General features: G+C 40.7%; 2 protein-coding genes across 2 annotated transcripts in view; both read left to right on the top strand.

Moving 5' to 3' along the window:
• Positions 1-4,042, top strand: part of LOC138759620 (bifunctional 3'-5' exonuclease/ATP-dependent helicase WRN-like) — a 21,931-nt gene extending 17,889 nt beyond the window's left edge. Inside the window, exons 4-7 of the mRNA XM_069930336.1 lie at positions 301-383; positions 2,417-2,523; positions 3,703-3,890; positions 3,962-4,042. Coding sequence (XP_069786437.1) covers positions 301-383; positions 2,417-2,523; positions 3,703-3,890; positions 3,962-3,980 — 397 coding nt within the window. The 3' untranslated portion in view covers positions 3,981-4,042. The remainder of the gene's footprint in view (positions 1-300; positions 384-2,416; positions 2,524-3,702; positions 3,891-3,961) is intronic.
• The window catches only part of wrn (WRN RecQ like helicase), a 286,387-nt gene that overhangs the window by 96,201 nt on the left and 165,324 nt on the right, over positions 1-24,862 (top strand). The window lies entirely within an intron of this gene.

A 24,862-nucleotide genomic window follows, 5' to 3' on the forward strand; every position in this document is an offset into this window, starting at 1 on the left:
CCAAATTACTCTGTGCTTTGATTTTGTGTTTGCATGAGATTGAAATAAATGACAATCCAAAACGAGATGCAAAGGAAACATTATAACATTTGTTCGATTAAATAGACCTGATGATCAAGCAAAAAATGGGAGAGGACTTTGTCATGATGAAGTCTTTTTGTTGCCAAGTTGTGAAACAATAATCAAAATTGCAGGAGGACTTCATAATTTGGATGAATTGACAAAATGGTTAATAATAGCTTTGGGATAAAAATTGTGTATGAAAATTTTATTTAACTTTTTGTATTTTTTAATTTCCAGAGGTCATTTCAAAGTTGTTTACATGACACCTGAATACTGTTCAGGATCAATTTCATTACTCAAGAAACTTGATGACAGCATTGGTATGTACAGTCTAAATCCTTTCATGGGTTTTCAATATGTATAGCAAAAACACTGACATTTAATCATTAAGAGATTTGAGGTTATTTCAATGTATTTGCTGTAGCTTCCATTTGTTATTCGTATTAAATAAAAAGTTGTTGTAATCTGGCTTCAAGTATTCTTTGTGTTGTCTGTTGGTCTGTCTCTGTCCATATCAAACTCAGGTTAAATTAAAAAAAAATTTTAGGCACACTCTGTTTTCTTTATAGCCATAAATATATCAGTGCTGATAGTGAGATTTAGATAACTGGGCTGAAAACACAATTTTTTGTTTTTGTCTTTCTATGAACATTGTTCTGAGTCACTGAGAAAAGCAGCCAATAGCTTTATATGCTTATGTATAATTATAATTGCCATTCAGCCTTCCACTGAACACATTGAGTTAAGACTAATTTGGGAAGAGGATAATAAAAATAAGTTGGTCAAAATTCACTTTCCTATTTCCATTTAGAAATTCCTTATTCAGTCAATTTACAAAGGTTAAAAAAAATTGGATAAATAGTGTAGCTTGGGGAAATAATTTTCAGTAAGATTTTTGCTGATCCAGATTTAATCAACTCCACTTTTCCATCCTTTATCCATAACCCTTGATTCCCTCATTGAATAATTCAGCTTTGAATATTTGAATATTATGGGTTAAATCCCCACAGCTTTCTGGAGCAAGGATAGCTAAATTCACCCAGCCACTTTGTGAGAAGAAATTATTTTCATCTCAGTTTTAAATGAGCGCTCCTTTATTCTCTGACCCTAGGTTCTCTCATTGAGAAAATGCATTTCCAGCATTTAAGCTAAAATAAAATAATCCCTCAATGTTGGAAATCAAAAACAAAAGAGAAAATACTGGAAGTACTCAGCAGGTCAGATCACAGGTGTCAACTTTTCAGGTTGGAGACCTTTTATTATAACTCCATTTCTATGTTTCCAGTACTTATTCAGTCAAATCTCTGCCAAAATCTTCCCTGTATCAGAACTGTTTTATTTTTTTTACTGTTGGTATAACACCACATTAATACATTATTCTGGGAAATGATTATTTCTCAACCAAGCTAAAGGAAAAGCATAATTAAGACTAAGAATGCATGCTTGGAATTGATACAAAATGGTGCATTTTCAAAAAATGAACTTTAATAGTTTTTTTTTTAAATGAGAGTTATAGACACAACAGAGAAACAGGACCCTTGGCCCACCAAGCCTGTCTGACCAGCAGCCATCTATATATACTCATTTTACATTCAATTTTTTTCACCCCATATCCTCCTGAACACCTCTGTTTCCATCACTCACTGACATATTAGAGCAATTTGCAGTTGCTTACACATCCTTGGAATGGAGGAGGATGTCGAAGCGCCCAGAATAAACCCATGGGATCATATGTCCAGCAAACATGTAAACTCAACTTCCAAGGTCAGGATTGAGCCCAGGTCTTTGGCCCTGTGAGACAGTGACTACTAGTTTGTTAGCACATGCACTGTGAGTGTATTTGGTATATGCACTAAATTGTTTTACAGCATCATGATGGACTGAGTGAGAATAGCCAATGTTGCAAAAAGATAATATTTTAAATTCTTAAGCCCCTACTGATGTAAATAAATGACAGTTTTTTTTCCCTCTGGGTTGTGTCTGTGTGATACGTGGGTCCAAAGTGTTAGAAGATCTGCAGAACACTTGGGAAGCTATTCACGTGAGTTTTCCATGTGCTGAATTTAGATCTTTGTTACTACAGAGTGTGGTTGAGCAGAAGTTTCATGGGAATGCAAAGCAGTCTAATTAAAGTACCAGCTCCACAATCCAATTTTGTCAATGTGCTATTGACTTGTAGTATAACTGCAAGTAAACTGGGAGCTTTTATCTGTATATTCTTCCATGGAAAATGCATGGTATTGGAAGTGAATACTTTCTTTTTGGAGAGTTTCCCAATAGTGATGGTTATTGTTTAAATATTGCATGTGTGGATGTAGTTCAGCTTATTTATTGCCTTTTGATTTACTTCCAGGTATCACTCTTATTGCTGTGGATGAGGCTCACTGTATATCTGAGTGGGGACATGATTTCAGAAGTTCTTACCGGAAACTGGGATCTTTAAAGCAATTCCTGCCTCAGGTGAATTGATACATGTGTTTAACCATATTCTGGGAGCAATTTTCCTAAATTCTCATTGTCAGTTAGACTAACAAGTTGCTTGTTAGCAGCAGAGTTAATTAGTACACTGATACAGCTTTATTTACATATAGTGATTCATGATACATAGCCAGTGGTTTTGAAATGTTTATAGCATGAACATCTTAATCAAGCAATGCATTCAATTTCGAGGTTTTCTACTTATTAAAATTCTGCTCCCCATTTTTGGATAGTATAATTCTCATTCAAGTAGCATTATGGGAAAAGAAATTGAGAATTAAAATGTACTTCATTTTTGTGCTGAACTTTGTAATGGTTAGTTTATATGTCATTGAATGGGGAGAATGGATTCATTGATGAAGTAAGTTGATGGAAAGCTTAGATTGTTTTTTAAGTAGTTGGGAGACTCAGTAGCAAGGATTTATTGCATTTCAGTTTTAACAAAAAGAAACATCATTTATAATTCTAGGATACTAACATTGCCCCTGCAATAATTGAAAACTCCTTGCCCATGATATTGCAGTCATATAATATAGTTTTAATCCAAGATGTTCACGAGCAGCCAATTTAAGAATAACCATCGATTTTTAGCAGCAAACTCTCAATAGCTCACTTGTTGCTACTTAATGTGTTCAAAGACAATAGAAGAGATCCATTATAAACTCTTGATTGGGTCACCTATTTTCTTGTAGAACTTCACACTTCAGAACTGAGTCTTATTCAAATGTGTTGTTATTAGGGTTACTCTCATTTCTCAGCTCTCACACTTGTAGCCGTGTAGGTTAGGATTTTTACTTTTCTAGGTGCTTTTTAAATGTAGTGAGGGTATCTGCTTCCTCTATAAATTTTTTTAAATGTAATTTTTAAAAATAAATTTAGACATACAGCACAGTAACAGGCCAATTCAGCCAGCAAGTCCATACCATCCAATTTACACCCCAATAACCTACACCCCCCCCCGGTACTTTTTTTGAACAGTGGGAGGAAACCTGAGCCCCTGGAGAAAACCCAAGCAGACACAAGGAGAACATACAAACTCCTTACAGACATTGTAGGACTTGAACCCTGATTTGGTCCCAATTGCAGGTGAAATTAATAGATAAGTGAGAGGGAAGAGTAAATGATAATGTTTGATGGAACTTTTACCATTTATAATACTAGGTTCCAGTAATCGCTTTAACTGCCACTGCTAGCCCTTCAATCCGAAGTGACATCATGGAGAATCTGAAACTAACTAATCCTCAGGTTGTCTGCACTACATTTGATCGACCAAACTTGTATTTAGAAGTTGGCCGGAAATCTACCGATATCAAAGGAGACTTGAAACCGTTCTTAGTCAAAAGGGACAAGTATGTATTGATTGACCTATCAAACATGTAAAAGTTGCATCCAAAACAGATGGATTAATAGTTTTGTAAAGTTTGTTTTCTCTTGAATGATAGGTTCTCCTTTGAGTTTGAAGGACCCACAATAATTTACTGCCCAACGAGGAAAGCTACAGAGCTAGTAGCTGGAGCATTGTCACAGATGAATGTTGTTTGCGGCACATACCATGCAGGCATGGGCATCAAAGCCAGGAGAGATGTGCATCACAAGTTCATGAGAGATGAAATTCAGGTCTGAAATACTTTGGTCCTTGTTTAAATTCCAAGAGCTGGCTGTGTAATGTATTTACATGCAGAGTGTTAAAGTGAGATGGGTCAAGTTTTGGGCATTTAATGTTAACTAAACAAAAGACTGAGGGACGATACAGAAAGTAATTGGTTAGTAAAGGAAATGTTACTCCTCTGATTACAAGGTACATTTGTCAGAATAGTGCTTAATCTGATCACCACTTGGTTCCATGAACCTCCTTCCCCTAACACTCCCATGCTTTATCTGTGACCACCCTCATCTTTTACAGTTCTGTGGAACCAATTAACTTGGTGACTCATTAATAAGGCACATTGTATTATGAGTGATGAACATGCTTCAGATAGCAGATCCTAAAACTCTGCTTTCCAAATAGCCTGATTGGATTTTCCAACTTGTTCATGTTAAAGACTTTTTTAGACTACTATTAGATACCTCTAATAAGAAATAGTGACATTTTAAAAACAGTTCAAATATTAAAGAATTAAAAATCATAACGTGCTTCAAAAAGGTACCTTAAACTATTAGAAATTAATTAAAAACAAAGATAATTATGATTTAATTTTTTTTATTATCATGTAATAATACAGAAAATGTAATATCACACAAAATTTTCTTTTGTCTCTGTAAGACAGACAAAAAGTTGCCATTTGTATTGTCTGGCACCCCTTACAGTAAAAGAAAGAAGCCAAAGAGAAATCCTTCAAGATGCTGAGTGTCCATGGATTCCCTTCCAGCAGTCCCACAGCCTCTGCAGCTGCTCAGACCCTGGTTTGATCCATTGGTAATCTGAGCTTCAGATCCAAACTTCTGTTACAATCAGGAAGCCTTCAGCATCTAAGGCCCTTTGGGAGCCCTTCTTGCCCTCAGCACCCTCTTGAATTCTAGTTTTGATACCTGGTTCCCTTGAGTTAGTCTCCAGCAGCTTGCATGTGTGTCTGTGTGGGTCTTACAGCTACAAGTCACCCGCAGCCTGTGTGGGTCCTTTAGCCTCTGAAATCCTCGCTGGTCCGCTACCGTGCTCAGCGTCCTATAGGGTCGTAGCCAATGCCTCTCCTCAATGTGGTGGGGGGTGGGGGGTGTGGTGGTGTACTCCCCCTTTCTGGTGCTCTGTGCTGGTTTGCTGCTTCTCTAAGTTTGCAACCCCTCCTGGCTGCTGACCAGCACAGGTGCCGCCATCTGGGCACAGACCCCATAGATGCAGGATTTTAATTAAAAACACAGCACCATTAGCAGTCCGTTTGAAGCTTGTATGGAGCTGTCAACGTTAGAACTGGGTGGTTGGCCCCTGTGGAGCAGTACTGTGTCTCCTGGGTCCGCGGTAGTGCTGCCATCAATAAACAAATTACTTGACTAATTTTAAATCCAGTCAAGTTTATTGTGATCTGATTGTACAAGTGCAACCCAATGGAACAGTGCTCTCCGATCCTCAGTGCAAAACGTGCAGACACACAACCAGATATAACAGACATACAGACAAACAATACATATGCAGGTCAAGTATTTAATCTATATAAATAAATATTATTTCATGAATATGAGAGTCGCGGATGGCAAGTGTGAGCAGTTCCTTTGGTTGTTCAGCATTCTCACTGCCTGTGGGAAGAAGCAGTTCCTCAGCCTGATGGTGGTGGCTCTGATACTCCTGTATCTCTTCCCCGAGAGGAGCAGCTGAAAGATGCTGTGTGCAGGGTGGAAGGGGCCCTCAATAATTTTGCACACCCACTTCAGACAATGATCATGTTGATGGGGATGGAGACTCTAGTGATCCTCACTGCCACTCTTATGGTCCTGAGAATTGATCTCCAATCCATTCTCTTCAGCAACCATACCACAATGTGATGCAGCAGGCCAGGACAATCGCAATAGAGATCCTATAGAAGTTTGACATAATGGTGGCCGGTAGCCTTGCCCACTTCAGTCTTTTCAGGAAGTGCAGTCGGTGTTGTGCCTTCCTGACAAGTGAAGAGATGCTGAGTATCCACGATAGGTCACTAGTTAAGTGAACTGCAAGGAACATGGTGCTCTCCACTCTCACCACTACAGATTTGTTGATTTATAGAGGAGGCTGATTGCTCAGGTCCTTTTGAAGTCCATGATCATCTCCTTTGTCTTGTTCACGTTGAGACTCAGGTTGTTACTCTCACACCATTTCACGAGATTTTCCACCTCTTTTAAGTGAAATTTAGTTGCTGGTGAAGCCAACTACTGCTGTGTCATCTGCAAACTTGATTATATTGTTGGAGCTAGATCTGACGATGCAGTCATGGGTCCACAGCATGAACAGGAGTGGGCCGAGCACACAGTCCTGAGGTGCACCAGAGCTTGACGTTCTGCTACCAACTTGGATAGACTGTAGTCATTCTGTTAGGAAGTCCAGGATGCAGTTACAGTGTAGTGTTGAATCCCAGGGAGGCGTGTTTTCAACACCCTCTAGCGAATGATTGTGGAATGTTTAGGCAGGTTCTGTGGCCACAGACGTCATCAATCCTCCTTGGGCCCACAACTCAAAACGGCATTATGTGATTTGCCTTCTGGATTCAATGGTGATTCAGTGCCGACTTGCAAATTCTTTGCAAAAACTCCATTCTGCAGAAATAAAGCTTGGTAATAATTAACTCTCAGGTATTTGTTGAAAAGCTGGTTATGTTAAAAAAGCCTAATTAGATTTTCTTGTCAGAAATTGGTTTGGATTTAAAGTGCCAATGCTGCATCTTTATGCTGTTTAAAGTATTTCATTGATGAGCCAGGGAGCAATGCATTGTTGATATCAACCCTGTTTAATTTCAAGTTGGTCTTGGCTGGAATTGCTTGAGCATTTGAGCATGAAAAGTGATTGTTATTCTCACTATCATTTTGAGTGCAAATTATGAGTCATTGCTTTGTTCTGTACATTTATTTATTATGAATGGTTGTAATTCCTTGGTTCATACTTTCAATGAGAATCCTTTTCTTTGCCAGTGCGTTGTAGCTACCATTGCATTTGGCATGGGAATAAACAAGTCTGATATCCGGAAAGTCATTCATTATGGAGCACCGAAAGAAATGGAATCATACTATCAAGAGATTGGAAGGGCTGGGCGAGATGGTTTGCCTAGTGCTTGTCATGTTTTATGGAGTCCTTCTGACATGATGTTAAACAGGTGTGAAAGTTTACCTATGGTGTTTATTCAAAAAGAGAAATGTATTGCAAGTGTTTAGAGGGGTGTCTATTGTTTGACTTCATTTTTGGATAATGAGATTGTCCTCTTTGACAAAAAGTTTTATTTACTCACTTTTCTAGTGGGATATATACAGTTATTGGGGACCAGTGGTCAGTGAAATTAAATAGATTTTGCTCCTAAATAATATAAAGGATAGTTTGGAATTAATTATTTCCCTCCCTCCTCATAATTGTCTCTATACATGGCACATTTCTAAATTCTTTAGAATGGCGACTATTTTACAGTCCTTCTGTTCAAGGAATTAGCTGTAAAGTCGCATACATTGTATCAGCAGAAAACAGTTGAACAAACTTGTCTGTAATATAAAGAATGTATAATCATTAAAATACCATCTAAATTTTGAAAGCTTATTGTATGAAAAGTTGACTGTGTTTTCTTTAGGCACAAACTATTACTCATTTCTGACTCCAAAGCTGCCAGAAGTCTTTTGGTTCTACACCAGTGGTCTATTTTTCACTAATGAACCAAGATAACAAATTAGAGAAACACAAAGACTACATATGCTGGAATCTTGAGCAAACAATGTGCTTCTGGAGGAACTTGGCTGGTTAGGTGGCATCTATGGGTAGAAATGGCCTCTATAAAGGGCCCTGACCTGACACTTTGAATGATGGATGGTGCCAGACCTATTGAGTTGCTCCAGCATCTTATTGTTTTCTCGAGATAAGAAGTTCAATTTTTCCTCAAGATCCATCTTCATATACTTTACTGTGGTATCATTATTTGGAATCAGAATTAGAAGTCCTAGATAATCAATCCTTATCTTAAAAAAAAGTGCTGAAAATTCCAGATTCCAGGTCTAAAGTACAGGAAAATTCCAATAATCCATTATCCTGTTGGATGGAAACCCCACCAATTGTCATCTTGTTTACTAAAGACCTGTTTCTCTTATAAACTCTTATAAACTTGCATGGGCCCACATTATGCCTAGTCCTTTTAACCTCACCTGGAATCCAGTTACCCACATTCCCTTTAAACTCATCTGGGCCTCAGTTACCCACACTCCCTTTAAAATCAACTGGGCTCTCCATTTGCTATGCTCCTTTTAAATTCATCAGGGACTTTTGTTTCCTATGTATCCCCATTTCCCACACTCCCTTTAAATTGATCAGGATCTTATTTCCTGCATTGTCTTTAAAGTCACCTAACGTCTGTTGTCCATGCTCCCATTAAACTGACTTGGGTCCCTGTTACCCTGACTCTCTTTACACTCACATGAGGCCCCCATTTCCTGTTTTCAGCACTCCCTTTAACCATATCAGGTTCACTGTACAACATCTTTTTTAAAAAAAAAAGTGACTTAAAGTGTGTTATGCTTTTTTTTAAACAAGAAATCATTCAAAGTTCTAGAAAATCTGTTAGTCTCGCTGGCACAACCAAAATGCTGAATTATTTGAGTTTTACTGTTATCTCTGTAATGTACCTTTTATTACAAGCAAGCACTATTAAACAGGAAGTTCATAAATGTAGACAGAAATGGGAGGCAGATCTAAATATTATAATTGATGAGAAAAGTTGGTTAGATCTTTGTCGAGATTGTATGACAAATACTATAAATGTAAGATGTAGATTAGTTCAATATAACTAACTGCATCATTATATTTAACGCCGCAAAAATCAAATAAAATAAAATCAGATTTATCAGATAAATGTTTTAGATGTGAAGAGATAGGAACCTTTTTACACTGCACTTGCTTATGTTCTAAAGTAAGGTCTTGTTGGGCAGATTTAGGAATATTTTTAGAATATATTCCAAGTACCATATTTCCACAAAATCCATATTTATTAGGCAATATAGCAGGAACAAGTTCAAAGTTAAAATTATAATTTTATCAAGTGAAATTTATTAAAATACCATTAGCGGTGGCATGGAAGTGTATTGCAGTGACTTGGATATCAGATGCATATTTAGGTATGGAGAAATGGAATGCAGAAATTCAAAGTTGTGTTCCTTTGGAGAAAATTACATGTAATTTAAGAAATAAATATCCTACGCATTGTAGGATCCCAGTGTGTGATCCGACCCTTCGTTCAATCCAGGAAACTATTTTTCTTTCTTTTTCTATATTTTATAGAACTATATATTGAGTGGGGAGTATAAGGAGGGAGGGAGAGGAAGGTCAGTGTTGGGTAAAATCAGCATGTAATCATTGTAATTTTAAATTTAATAAATACTTGTCTATTTGAGAGTTTTTTTAAATTACATGTATGGAAAATTTTAAATAAAATATTCAAAAAAAGTTTAACTGTAGCTAAGAAAAATTAATAAACCTTAAGCCCGCTTACCTATTTCGATTAGTCCTGCACTTTGCATGGGACTCTGATATTAAAGTTATAGATGTAATGGTGTAAAACTGGCAAAAACAATAAATGAATTGTTTTACTTTTGCAAATGTATATTGTACTTTAAGCATTATTTAAAAAAAATAGTAAAAATGTGTTGGAAAGACAAGTGCGAATGTTGTAAATAATGTGGTCATCATTTTTTCTGCAGGCAGCTGCTGAATGAGATTAAGAGTTCAACATTCCATAACTACAAAATTAAGATGATGGAAAAGATGAAGAAATACCTTACTTCATCCAAGTGCAGAAGAAAGTAAATCCTCTGTTCCAAGTCCATATATTTTAGTCATGTATTTAGTCAAGCTTTTAGCCAGTGCCAATTTGGCTCAGTTAAGAGTCAGAACTTCGAATGCTGAAGATCCATGCAAGGATTTGAATACGTATAAACAAGGCTGAGGGTTGTACTATTAGAAATTCCCCCATTTAAATGAAGCTATGGACAGTCAGCTTGCTTAAAGGATAGATAACCCATTGGAACTATATGAGGAACAAGGAGCTAACATTAATCTTTCATTCATTGACTTCAGATAAGCATTCATTAATCTTGTTCTTTGTGCTCATCTCACCTGTAATACCAGATTAATCTGTCTTCTCCCCCTTTCACAAGACTAAAACTGCTGTCATCAGAATCTGAAATCACGTTGCATATAATTGTGACTTTGATTCATAATCACTCTTCATCCTACAAAGGTGGAGGCATTAGGTATAAATAAGGAGGTAGTGAAATGGATTCAGCAGTGGTTGGATGGGAGGTCTCAGAGAGTAGTGGTAGAAAATTGTTTGTCCAATTGGAGGCCGGTGACTAGTGGAGTTCCTCAGGGTTCGGTCCTGGGTCCACTATTATTTGTTATATATATTAACGATCTGGATGTAGGGGTGGAGAATTGGATAAGCAAGTTTGCGGATGACACAAAGATTGGTGGTGTTGTGGACAGTGAGGTAGATTACCGTAGATTAAAAGATGATTTAGGAAGGCTGGAGGTGTGGGCTGAGAAATGGCTGATGGAATTTAATACAAATAAATGTGAGGTGCTACATTTTGGAAAGGCAAATTTAAATAGGTCATATACATTGAATGGTAGACAATTGAGGAGTGCAGAGCAACAAAGGGATTTAGGAGTTATGGTAAATAGTACCCTCAAGGCTGATGCTCAGGTAGATGGTGTGGTGAAGAAGGCATTTGGAATGTTGGCCTTCATAAATCGGAGTATTGAGTTCAAGAGTAGGGAGGTTATGATGAAATTGTACAAGGCATTGGTGAGGCCAAATTTGGAGTACTGTGTACAGTTTTGGTCACCAAATTATAGGAAAGATATAAACAAAATACAGTGAGTGCAGAGAAGGTTCACGAGAATGTTGACAGGATTTCAGGGTCTGAGTTACAGGGAAAGGTTGTGCAGACTGGGGCTTTTTTCTCTGGAGCGTAGAAGATTGAGAGGGGACTTGATAGAGGTGTTTAAGATTTTAAAAGGGACAGACAGAGTAAATGTGGATAGGCTTTTTCAATTAAGAAAGGGGGAGATTCAAACTAGAGGACATGGTTTAAGATTGAAGGGGGAAAATTATAAGGGGAACATGAGGGGAAATTTCTTTACGCAGAGGGTGGTGGGGATGTGGAATGAGCTTCCGGCAGACGTGGTCGAGGCGGGATCATTGGTTACATTTAAGAAAGACTGGATCGATACATGGATAGGAGGGGACTAGAGGGGTATGGACCGGGTGCTGGTCAGTGGGACGAGGAGGGTGGGGATTTGCTACGGCATGGACTAGTAGGGCTGAACTGGCCTGTTCTGTGCTGTAAGTGGTTATATGGTTAAGTCTTCATCATGCTAACTATACCACTCTTTCATTGGGCTCTCTTGACATTGCTCCACTAACTATACCACTCTTTCACTGGGCTCTCTTGACATTGCTCCACTAACCATACCACTCTTTCACTGGGCTCTCTTGACATTGCTCCACTAACCATACCACTCTTTCACTGGGCTCTCTTGACATTGCTCCACTCTTCCCATCTCTGTACAATTGAAATTGTTACAAAGGTTGATCCTCGAGAAACACAGAACTGCAGATGTTGGAATCTTGAGTAAACAATGAGAAGCTGGAGGGACTCGAATGGTCAGGTAGCATCCATAGAAAGAAATGGACAATCACCATTTTGCGTCAGGGCATTTTTGAGATTGTTGACTTTTATTTTTTAATCATGTATTCATCTTTTCCAAAACCAAAAGACTGATATGTTGTGCCAACGATTATATTCCATCAATCACTGCAGTCTTTCCTGTCAGACCACTTCTCAGGTTAAACTGAGTATTTTTAGTCTTTGCAATTTATTTTCCACCAGGATTGGTAGTCAGGTGAGACTAAATTGGTTTCTTGAATACCATAAAGGACAGTACTATAGCTGAGGATGTCTTCAAAGAGTGACTTCTAATAGGTGATGACTGCAATAAAGAACCCACACAAGTTGCTATTGTCTGCTGCTGCCTTTCCACCCACCATTTGTCCTTTAGTTCATGGGTCTCAGTCTTCTGGTGTCTCTCGAGCTTTTTTTTCTTCCCGTAAGTAATGGTTGCTTACAATCCTGGAATTCAGTCAGCTTTGATCCTAAAACATATTTTATTTCAAGCTCTCACAGGAAGAGATGAACAGATGGGAAACATTCAAGAATGTGCTCAAAACCTCCTTGAAGAAGTGCAGCATCCTTGCTGACTTCTGGGAATCTATCTTTGAATTTTCCTGCCAATTCTTATTTGCCCCAGTCCCTTTCCAGCACTGAAGGTAATAAAAGCAGAATCAAGCAAAAATAATGAGACAAATACAAGGTAGAGCAATATTAGATGAAAATTTATAGGCCTTATGATTATCAAAGTGAAGAAGAGCTTTTGGAATGATACTGAGTACCTTGAGCCCATGAATCAGGAGCACACAGAAGCCCAGCACAATCACAGGCATCTTGTACATCATGTTAGTGTCTGGGTCCACATTGGCCTCATCAGTCATAATCCACAGAACCATAGTGGAATCAAATATTCTTCATACCATGAGACAGCCTAACCATTCATGTATTTTTTTTTGAATATTTTATTTTTATTTTTCCAAGACTCATAGAATATTATTACATAGATCATGTAAATGGCATTTAAAAATGACAAGTATCATATGACTTGCCCAAATCTCACCCCTCACTCCCAAATGCAAACATTAAAAAAACAATTGTCCACAAAAGAAGTGGTGTTTGAGCATGCCTTCATTAATTAGTCTATATCTTGATCTTCAGGTATTCAAACTATTAACTGTTATTTAAACCTTTTTTGGGAAGTTAATTATATTCTTAAGCCATTATGATTCAAATAAGGTTGCCATATTTTAACAAAAACGATGCAGTGATTAATGCAGTTTAATGGAACCTTCGCAGGAGTTTAGCGCTATCACAATCATCCGACCTCTGAAGTCACACACCTCCCAGAGTTGTTTGTGACCCCCCCCCCCCCCCCAGCTACTGGGAATGCCTGATCCTGTGGGGGCCCACAACTATGGACATCGGTTTGATAATGGAGTGGCATGGTTCGCCACATCATATTTCTTTCTGAGGTTATGTTATCTTTTCCAGGGAGGCACAACTTTGAATTTCCATATTCCAGCGAGTAATATGTAGGGGGGGGGGGGGGGGGGGAGTTGGACTTCTATGTAACAGCAATACATTTCCTGGCTACCACTAGTACAATCCTCATGAACTGTATCTGATAGTTTGATAGTTTTATGCCAATAACCATGATTGCTCAATAAATATAGTTCTGGTTCCAATGGAAAATCTACTTCTGTAATTGGTGTCAAAACTTCTGCCAAGTTCTACCAAAAGGATCTTATTTTATGCATAGTCAGGTTCAGTGTATAAATTTTACAACCTCTACCACACCTACAACACGAGTCCAGAATTTCAGATTTTAAACGGAGTAATTTTTGCAGTGCATAATATTGAATTGTCCCAGTTTATATCTGACAAGAAATGATGCAATATTAACAGATTTTGACCAATATCATTCTTGAATCCTTTTCCCCAAGTCCATCTCCCACCTTTCCCTCGATCTTTGCAAGTTTGGTTTTGGGCTATTGCTCTGGAGTAGGAAATCTAGATATAAATTTACCTGGGGTCCCCTTTGGAAGAAGAGCCTCCATGTCACTAAACACTGGCAGGGTCATGGCTGGTCCTCAACTAGCTCTTAAAAAATCTTAATTGAAGAGAGCAGAAGATAGTTCTATTTGACAAATCATATCTATTTTTAGCTGCTCAAATGTCCTAAATTGTCCTTGATCATTAACAATCCTCAATCCCCTTGATCCCTTATGGTGCCAAGTGTCCAAGATTTTATTTCCTAATGTCATTGGCATGAACGCATTTTGATATAAAGATGTTTTTGAGACCATTCCTGTATTTTTCTTTGTAAATGTTGACAGGCCCAAAGTTGTTTGATCGCTGCTACAAAAAACAAGATGGATCCCATTCCTTTCTCTGGCATCATTTCAGATGCTGATAACCTTGGTAACTGTTGGTCTCTCAACTGAGGTTTTGTTCCTGTATCAGGGCATTTCCATCCAATATCACCTTACTTTGATTGTGCCTCAGATTATTTGCTGCAAAGATGATTAATTATGGTTTTATTATCTTGAGTGTTGACAAGGGACAGAATACAAATCAGAATTGGCAGAAAACATTGAAGGATGTGTGGTGATATGAATATGTAACTGCCGATGGATAGCTGGCTCATCCCCCACTGGTGACTTGCTGCCGGGTAATTCCTCCCCTTGTGATCGTGGAATAAAGGTCGACCTCCCTCTCCCTTACCTCAGTCGAGCACTTGGAATCGGCCCAGCTACAAGTCTAAAGTATAATAAAGCCTATCGTTCCTCACTCTACGCTTTGGAGTTATTAATAGAGCCAATCAGGATGAATCCTAGAGGGAAGTGAATTGCCAGTTAGGGGCAGGAAGGAGGGAATAAGGCAAGCTGTAGAAATTCAGAGAGAATGATGGTGTAGTGCCCATTAATGAACAAGATGATTTTTGCCTTTTTGTTAGAATATTCCATCTTTAATTTCCTCCACCCTTGTAAATGTAAAATGGTCTAAAATCCTGTTACCTTTCATCTAATCTGCATGGTTCTGCTCTTTTATCCTCCTTAAGCTTATAGAGTTCTCCATGGCTTCACATTTCCATTTTCCTGTAATTTCTTTCAGTCCTCTAATTCCTCAGGAACTAATTTTTCCACTTTTGTTCTTTTATTTATCCATTCCTTCTTTGCCTTTATGATTTTGCCTTCAGCCATTTTGTGCATTAAACTCAAGCTTCCCAAAATCACAAGATTATTTCCTTTAAGCTCATTCCCAAAATATACCTCTTTCACCAAACCTTTCTTTGCTTCTCAGATATCAATTGGACATTCAGTGCACCATGTAATACAGGTGGTTGCAGTTTGTAGGATCTTGCTATGTGAACTTTAGCTACATGCAATGATATTTAATAATAATGATTTGTTCATGAATTGAAAGATACTGCACTCAGGCCACTGTTTGCTCAAAGTTGTATTTCTTTCCTAATATAATCTCAAATTGAGAATGTCATTCCACTCTCATTCCCTTTGATTCATTTGCTGTCTTAAACTAAAGATGTCTGGCAGCTGTTCATTTTAGAGTTCAAAACTTCACCCTAAGTATGTTCATTTGACACTTTGAAAGTAATTACCTTTAATCGGTTCCTGCAGTATTATCTTGTCCCATTTTGAAGATGAAGAGCTCAGAAAGGCCAGCCTTGGAATCATTGGAACTGATCAATGTTGTGACAATTGCAGATTAAGGTAAGTGATTCTGCTGGGAATACAGACAAAGAAGATACAGTGTTCTAGGAGATAAACAGCTTGTGATTGTATTAAAATTAGCAACAATATTTTACTTGTTATTGTAATTTTAACAAGAAATTACTCCATATATTTGATTGGTCCCATTATAGTTATTGGTTAACTGAAATTATGAACATTTGTAATTTTGAATTACTTCAATAATGAAAACAAAAACTCAGTTGTCTCAAATATAGTGTTTGGACAGTTCACTGTGAAATAAATATTTAAAAATCTCTGCTGAACATCTTTATATTCAAGACATTGTGCAATCTTGTGCTGCAGAAAAAAACCCACAATATTCAAAATAGTTAATAAAATAGTTATTATGAAGTTAGTACTTAAGGGGATGATTGTCTAAATTTTATCCAATTATCCAATGATCCAGTAAGAGTTCAAAGGATAAATGTGTAGGCCCAGTCTTTCCTTGTGTAAGAGGGGTGGTGAGTTGACTCAAGTACCAATTGATGAGGACTGAAGTCTTAACGAAAGGCCTTTGACCTGAAACTTTAATTCTGCCACCCTTCCAACTGATGTTGCATGACCTGCTGAGTATTTCCAGTATTTTCTACTTTTATTTTATATTTCCTGTACCTATATTTTCATTGTTGAGGACTTTTGATTCCTTGGCCAGTGTTCATCACCTAATCTGGTGTCTTTCCTCATGTCTTAAGTTAAGCTTGATTGGTTCTTGTGTGATATTTCATGCCACAAATTTGAGTTATGCATTTGCTGCCCCAACTGGGACTGTCTTTCAAAGGTGACTCAAAGATTCTGAATATTTTGGCATGTTAGAGTTACATGGTACATGTATTTCTCTCCAAAAGGATGCAACAATTTTCACAATGATCATTTTAAAAAAAAATAATTTGCATTCTATATGCTGTCTTTTTCCTTGTTACTTCCCGTAGTGTTGGAATTTGTGCTCCTGTTGATGATTCAGAAGATGAGATGCAAGATTTTGGAACAGAAGTGTATCAGCTGTTGACTGCAATATGTATTTTAGGAGAAACATTTGGTATTGGAGTCCCTGTTTTGTTCTTGCGGGGTTCTGTAAGTACTTTTCTTCCTGTCAAATGTATCGGGTGTCAAATTTTGCAGTGAATTTTGGTATTGGGATACTACCAATTTATTTCTGATGTTTGATTAGAAATTTGCACCAGATTCATAATATTGTTGATTTCTGTTCAATTTCCCATTTCATTTTGCAAATTAAGACTAAAAAAAATCAAGCAAAGTTAGAGGAAGGATCATAGCAGTTCAGATCTAGGCCATTTTTGGTGTTTTATTTGTGTGAAATTTAGAATTGAAATTGAACATGTGACATACTGGAATGTCAGCTTTGCTATTTTTGCAATTTCTTTACTGTTAATATACTATTATTACAGAGTGTAATGTTTACATGTTCAGATTCTATTATGTCAATATAGGAATTCAGTCTAAGAAAAAAAAATAATGAAAGCATCCACTTTTAGACATTCATATGTATATAATGCTGGGAAAGTAAAAGTAGTTTGGTGAATTTGCTTCAGCTTCTTCACTTACGTTAGATTTAATTTTCTAGCTTCTATACATAATCAATGTAAATGAGCAGCTTCACATAACCAGTAATACTTGTAGTGAATGATGGTGAAAGAGTGTAGGTGTTAGGCACATTGCCTTGTCCTCTAATCTATGATGCTTCAGCTGTTTTAAGTGATGTAGCACTGTGGGCAGAATGATAGTTGGGCAAAATGTTGCCAATTATTCAGTATGTTAAAGTATGTATTGGAGTGAGGAAGAACTAATTTTCTAAGTCACCGTATATATTGTGTAATCAATCATTGGTACCATATAATAGTCAACCATGCCCCCCTTTTTTTTTTGCCCCCAAAATTGGGTGTTTTTGTATGACCTTTGTGAAAGTATACCTCCCTTTTTTTGGCCATGCCTACTGGAGCTCCTGACATCCTGTCCGCCCGCTCACTGGAGCTCTTGACGCCCCAACAATGGACCCTCGCACCAGCTGCCAGCCCACTGGAGCTCCTGACATCTCAACCACCCGCCCACAAGAGCTCCCGACACCCCAGCCGCCCACCCACCAGAGCTCCTGACATCCTGACAGCTGACTCCTGTCCCGGCTGCTCACCCATTTGAATTCCCAACAGCACACCTGCCCATTTGAGCTCTCAAGCCCCGACCCCCCCCCAGACCACCTGGTCCCAGCCATCTGAGCTCCTAACGCCTTGAATGATGCAGGTACTTATGAGATCAAAAGTTTGACCCATGTAAAAGTCGACCCCATCCTTTTTTTTGGCCCGGAAATGGTGGTCCAAAAAATTTGACGATTACATGGGTATATACTGTAACCTCCCTTTAGTAAATGTTTTTCCACTGTAGCATTAAGAGTATGTGAAGTTTCAAATAAACATTTGTGGCATCTTTTGTGGAACTATACTGCCAAAGATGATAATTATCATACATCGATTTCATTGCAGTTATTTTCAATGTTTATATTGTAACAAAGCGATGTTTCTTTTTGACCAATTCTACTTAATTGAATCTAACTACCTTCAACATGTGTGAAAATACTTGATTTAATTGGCCAAGGTGGTTTGGAAAGGAAATCAGCTGCCAAGATTTCATGAACTGAGAGTATGTTTGTTGTAAATGTAAATACTATTTCAAATTTAATTGACTAAGAGTTTTTCAGTATCATTAATAATAATACTGGCTACTTTTTTTTAACTTCCTTGTGTCAGGGTCTGGAATCTAAATCTATAGCACAGAAGGGTGACTAACCCATTGTGGTTGTGCCAGCTCTTTGAAGAACACTCTAATTTGTCCCACTCTGCTGCTTTTACCCCAGAACTCTGCTAATGTTTTCAGCTATATATTTAGTTCCATGCTAAAAGTTATTGTTTTCATCTTTCTCCCGGTCGTTTCCAGCAGTGCAATTTATATCTCAGAATCCATGACCCAATCCACTAAAAATGTTTTCATGTCCACAGCAGCTCTTTTACTGGTTAAGTTTAGCTTTGTCTGCTGGTTGCCAGCTATTCCACTTCGTGGTAAAGGTTACCCATTTTAAAATAAAAAAAATATATATATAATTTTCAACATATATTCATCACTTGCTCTGATCCTATTCTATCTGCATAATTCAGGTCTCAGAACTCTGGTACTATTCATGCAGGTTATTTAACTTCTCAAAGACCTTGACTTCCTTTTTAAAATCTAGTGTCTAGCAATGTGTGCAGTTATATTTATTTGGTATAATGTACTGGATTCTTACACTTTTATTTCAATGTAAGAAGCTGAGACTTTGACAATTATGTATCTAATGTGATGAACTTGCTTTACTTATGTTCCTAGTATTCTCAACGTTTGCCAGAAAGACATCGTAATCACCATCTGTTTGGCAGTGGAAAGAAATGTTCTGAAAACTGGTGGAAGACATTGGGTCATCAACTTATCACTGAGTGTTTCCTGCAGGAAAGGTCCAGCCTCAAGAGATTTGCTGTCACAATTGCTCTTACTATGAAGGTCAGCTTGAAAAATGTTTGTATTGGAAAATTGGGAAGGGAACAGGGTGGTTATGTATTATCAATTGATTGAAAATTAGATTCAATTAAATTCACAAAGAAACATGGACTGCATATCTTGAAACCTACTATGCCCCTTTCAAATAGTTAAATTAATGCCTTTAATTATAACTATTTGGTAGTCTGACAGCTATAATTGCATTTGTTTTCAATTCCTATCAAGAATATTCGTTTCCTCACTAAAGTTCAGTAAAATACCCATTATATGGCACCTCTGCGGATGTCGAAATGCAAATTTTCCATTTGACTGAGACTTGCGCTTCCAATGCCTAACTGACCTGTACACCTGCATTAAGAATACACTGTTTTAAAAGACAAAAGACAGTGCATAATGTAAAGTCATTTGAAAAATAAATCAGCATTGTAGTCTTTAATTACGTAAAGTTTACTTTTGTGGCGGCGCACATCGCGATGCAGGCAAACTAGCTCCGTATGTGACAGCCGCGGTAGCGGAGCAGCCATGTTAAGGCGGCACTTTCGAGTTCAAGGATTCCTCATGGCCTCTGCCACCATGCATGCCCTTTCTGCTACGTCATGACATCACAGCCAATGTGGTGACGTGGCGCGGGCTCACCCTTAAAGAGCAGTGCGTGAGTTTCAAATAAACAGTTGAACCTGGGACTCACCGTGACTTGTGGATTCTTTCAATAGTGTAGCTACCACTACAATTGGTGACCCTGATGAGTCCAGACGTTTCTGGCCTCTCATTCATGGACGCAGCAGCAGTGAATGCAGTCGCAGTGAAACTGCCCCCCTTTTGGACACTTTGCCGTGCACATGGTTCTGGCAAGCAGAAGCAAATCAACTCCAACTCTCTGTTCTACCACGTCGTCAGCGCCCTCAACCAGGAGACTGCCGCCAGAGTGGATGACCTGATCCACAACCCACCGGAGGAGGATAAATACCCAGCACTTAAACCTCCTCATCAGCACATTTGGTCTGTCCTGACATCAGTGCGCCACCAGGCTCATGCACCTGGACAACTTGGGGGATAGGGCCCCGTTTGGACAAGATGCTCGCTTTAGCAGAAGGCCACAAACCGTGCTTCATGTTCAGCAGGCTTTCATTGAACAGATGCCAGACAACATCCAGGTCCTGTTGGCTGATAAAGATTTCTCTGACCCGCGTAAGGTAGTGGCCCGAGCAGATGTCCTGTGGCGCACGAAGCGTGAAAACGAAGCCACCATGAGTCAGGTGATGCACCGCGGACCCAGCCAGCCACAGCCGCACTCCAAAAACAAAATGGAGGGCCTGAACAATACATGGTACTTCTACCACCAGTGCTGGGGAGCCCAAGCACTCGAATTCAGGCAACCCTTCTCGTTCCAGGAAAATGACCAGGCCAGCCGCTGTTAATGGCTGTGACGGCTGGCCACACAAACAGCCTCCTCCATGTGACTGACAAAACAAGCAGCCAGCGCTTCCTGGTTCACACCGGCTCTGGGCTCAGCGTCATCCCACCGACCGCCCAGGAAACACGCACCCGATCACATGGCCCCTCGTTATGGGTGGCCAACGGCACTGACATCAAGACTTTCAGCACACGCAATGTGTAGATTTAGCTGGGGAGAGACAAATTCCGGTGGTGATTCACCCTGGCCTCAGTAGGCACAGTGATCCTTGGTGCTGATTTCCTCTGGGCCCACAGCCTCCTGGTGGACCTCAAAGGCAAATGCCTGGTACATGCCCGCTCCTTCCAGACAGTCCGCCTTGAAGTCACTGTCACCCAGGTGTAGCTGCAGTCAGCACCCCCAAAGATGATTACGCTCGCCTCCTCAGTGAATTCCCGGCAGTCCTGCGACCACAATTCACCTCCGCATGCCCCCACACAGCGTGCTGTACCAGATCCCAACTCGGACCCCCACTCCACGCCAAGGCCAGAAAGCTGCTCCCAGACAAACTGCAACTGGCCAAGGAGGAGTTCTCCCGCATGTAGAAATTAAGCATAGTCCTCCGATCAGACAGCCCATTTGCACCCCCACTGCACATGGTACTTGGGCGGTTGGTGACCCTGCGGGGACTTTCGCCACCTGAATGATGCAATCACTCCAGACCATTACCCCATTCCCCACATTCATGACTTCGCTGCCAACCTCCATGGCGCGAGGGTGTTTTCAAACGTCGACGTGATACAAGGCTACCACCAGATCCCAGTACACCCTGAAGACATCGGCAAGACGGCGATCATTACCCCGTTCAGCCTGTTCAAATTCCTGCCCATGCCATTCGACCTCAAGAACGCGGCACAAACCATCCAGCGCTTCTTGGATGCAGTGAGCAAGGATCTAGATTTTGTGTTCATCTATCTTGATGATATCCTCATTGCTCGCAGAAATCGTGATGAGCAGAAGGCCCACCTCCACCATCTGTTTGCCTGCCTGGCGGCATTTGGCTTCACAGTCAACATGGCCAAATGCCAGTTCGGCAAGGAGTCCATGCAGTTCTTAGGTCACATGATTATGGCAGAGGGGGCCACACCATCAGCAGAGAAGGTCGCAGTCATCCAACATGTTGCTCGACTCAACACCCTCAAGGGCCTGCAGGAATTCACCGGGATGGTTAACTTTAACAATCGATTCATCTCAGGGGCATCCCGCATCATGCGACCGTTGTTCGCAATGATCACCACAAAGAATAAGACCTTGGCATGGACGGAGGAGGCTGAAGCAGCTTTCATCGCAACCAAGAGCGCCCTGGCGAATGCCACCTCACTGGTCCACCCGTGATCCGAAGATCACACTGCGATTTCTGTAGACGCGTCAGCCAAGGCCATTGGATGCATCCTGGAGCAGTCAGTAGAAGTCAGTCGACCCCTGATGTTTTTCAGCTGACACCTGTGCCCCTGAGACGTCAGGGAGCACTTGGCCCTCTATCTGGCAATCAGACACTTCCGCTACTTCCTAAAGGGCAGGCCATTCACAGTTTTCACAGTCCACAATCCCCTAACCCAAGCCCTCACCATGGCCAAGGACCTCTGGTTGACGCGCCAACAAAGCCATCTGCCCTGCATCTCCGAGTTCACTGTGGACATCCGGCACCTGGCGGGCAAGGACAACGTTGTGGCCAATGCGCTATCACAATCTGTGATCCAAATTTAGCCCCCGGTTTGGACTACTCGCAATTAGCGCCGGCACAAAAGGGGGACTAGGAGACACAGGCCTTTCGTATTGCTATCACCAACCTCCACTTCCAGGACCTCAAGCTGCCGGACAGCCCTGACATGCTTCTGTGTGACGTCTCCACCGGCACTCTATGCCTGGTAGTGCCACAGCAGTGGAGGCACCATGCCTTCAAAATGATACACGACATTGCGCACCTGTCCGTCAAAGCCACAGAGCTCATGGTAGCAGAAAGATTAGTCTGGCACAGCCTCCGGAAACAAGTAGCACAGATGGCGCGTAACTGCACCCAATGCCAGACCTCTAAAGTTCACCGCCATATCAAGACCCGGTGCAGTAATTTGATTCCCCCCCCCCTCAAGCACATCAACGTCGACATTGTGGGCCCTTGCCGGTCCAGGGACGCTCGTTACCTTCTTACAGTAGTTGACTGCACAACCGGGTGGCCAGAAGCCATCCCCAAAGACATGTCTGCTGACTCCTGCACCAGTGTGCTGCTCTTCCATTGGATTGTGAGGTTTGAGGTTCCGGTGCACATGACCAGCGACAGAGGTGCCCAGTTAAATCCGCCCTCTGGACAAAACTCGCAACCCTGCTGGGCATTAGACTATGTCATACCACCACTTACCATCTCCAGGCCAACGGGCTAGTGGAATGTTTCCACCGTCACCTAAAATCGGCCCTCATGGCGTGGCTAGACTGACCCAATTGGTCGGGCAAACTTCCCTGGGTCCTGCTAGGTATCAGGACAGCTCCCAAGGAGGACTAACGAGCATCCTCCACCGAGCTGGTCTATCATGCACCACTATCCCTTCCCAGTTGGTGAGTTCTTCTCTCCAAACTTGGACTCCAGCACCGGTGAGAGGGCACTGCTACTGGACGTACGGGACAAGTTGGCCGCGTTGGCACCACCCACACCCTCTCACTACGGCAATTTGCCGGCTTGCTTCCCCAAGGACTTATCCACCACTGACTTTGTGTTTGTTCTGCATGGCCCACACCCAGCCCCCCTCCAATGGCCCAATGAAGGCCCATACAAGGTCCTGAGACATTCGGGCAAGACTTTCACCCTAGACATTGGGGGCAAGGCAGAGCTGTTCACGGCAGACAGACTTAAAGCAGCCCGTATGGGCCTCAGCCAACCGTTGGTAACAATGCAGACCAAAAAATGGAGGCAACCGCCAAAAGCAACAGGACACTAAAGCCAGTTCTGGGGGAGGGTTGTGTGGTGGTGCACATCGCGACACAGGTGAACCGGCTCTGTATGTGACGACCGTGGTAGCGTTGGATGGCACCGTCGGGTCCAAGGATTCCTCGTGGCCTCTGCCACCGTGTGCGCCCATTTGGCTACATCATGACGTCACAGCCGACGTGATGATGTGGCGCAGGCTTGCCCTTAAAGAGCAGTGCGCGAGTTTCAAATAAACAGTTAAACCTGGGACTCACCATGACTTGTGGTTTCTTTGAATCGTGTAGCTACCACTACCCTTTAAATATTATACCTGTAACGTACAAAATTTCCATTTAAATTCGAACACTGTTTGCTGGTGCTGAAACACTGTTGAGCTAACTGCTACACAAACTGTGCCACCATCAAAATGAACACCCCCCCCCCCTCAAGTTTACAGATAAAGCCTTACTTATGTATCTAAATACAGTATAACTGATTATCCGAAATCTGATTATCCAAAATCCTCATGGATTTGAAAATTATTTGGACCTGGAAATGATGTCTGTTTGCCTCTGAAACATTTTGGATAAATGAGGATATTCTAAACATCAGAAATCCTCAGTTATCTGAAATTTTTTCGGAGCTGAACTGACTTCACACGTTTGGAAAAAAGAAATTCACCCTGCATGAAATTGGAATGACAATTGGCCTAATTTCAGATAACTCCCTCCCTTCTCATTTCATTTTTTCTTTGCTTACCCCTATTAACTTTGCTCTCCAACTCTCCCTCTCAAACTGTCTCTCAGCTGCAAGCAGTCGAAAGAATCCCTTGTCCGACATCATCAAAGAGAGTGACCTCTCAGGCAGGAGCGGGACCTTGTTGGGGAGGTGTTGGTGATTGTTGGGAGGGGGAGTGTGCGCTGGTGAAGATTGGGTCTGTGTTGGGCTCCAACATTGAGAAACAGGACACTAAGCCAGAACAGCCCCTGCCGGAATGATACTATGGGGAGACAGAAGTTCCACTGGCCTGGGAAGCCTCCCTGGGGATTGACAGCAGTAGTGGGGACGTGTTGAGGATTGTGGAGGTGATTGGGAGATCTTGATCTTTGGTGGCGTGGCGGGCGTGTCGGGGATTGGTGGTGGCCAGCATTTTTTTGGTGAGAATTAAACATTACGTTAATGCTTAAAATGCCCCCCCCCCCCCTTTGTTGTTTAAACATTGATACAAGTGATTTGCTGTTGATATTGGGCTGTTTTTAAAAACTGACCAGTTCTCTGAAAAATAAACATTTATCTGACATGTGCCAAGTCCTGATCATTTCGGATAATTGGAGTTGTACTAATAAAAATAAAGTC

This window comes from Narcine bancroftii, chromosome 3, assembly GCF_036971445.1.
Source record: "Narcine bancroftii isolate sNarBan1 chromosome 3, sNarBan1.hap1, whole genome shotgun sequence".
NCBI lineage: Eukaryota > Metazoa > Chordata > Chondrichthyes > Torpediniformes > Narcinidae > Narcine > Narcine bancroftii.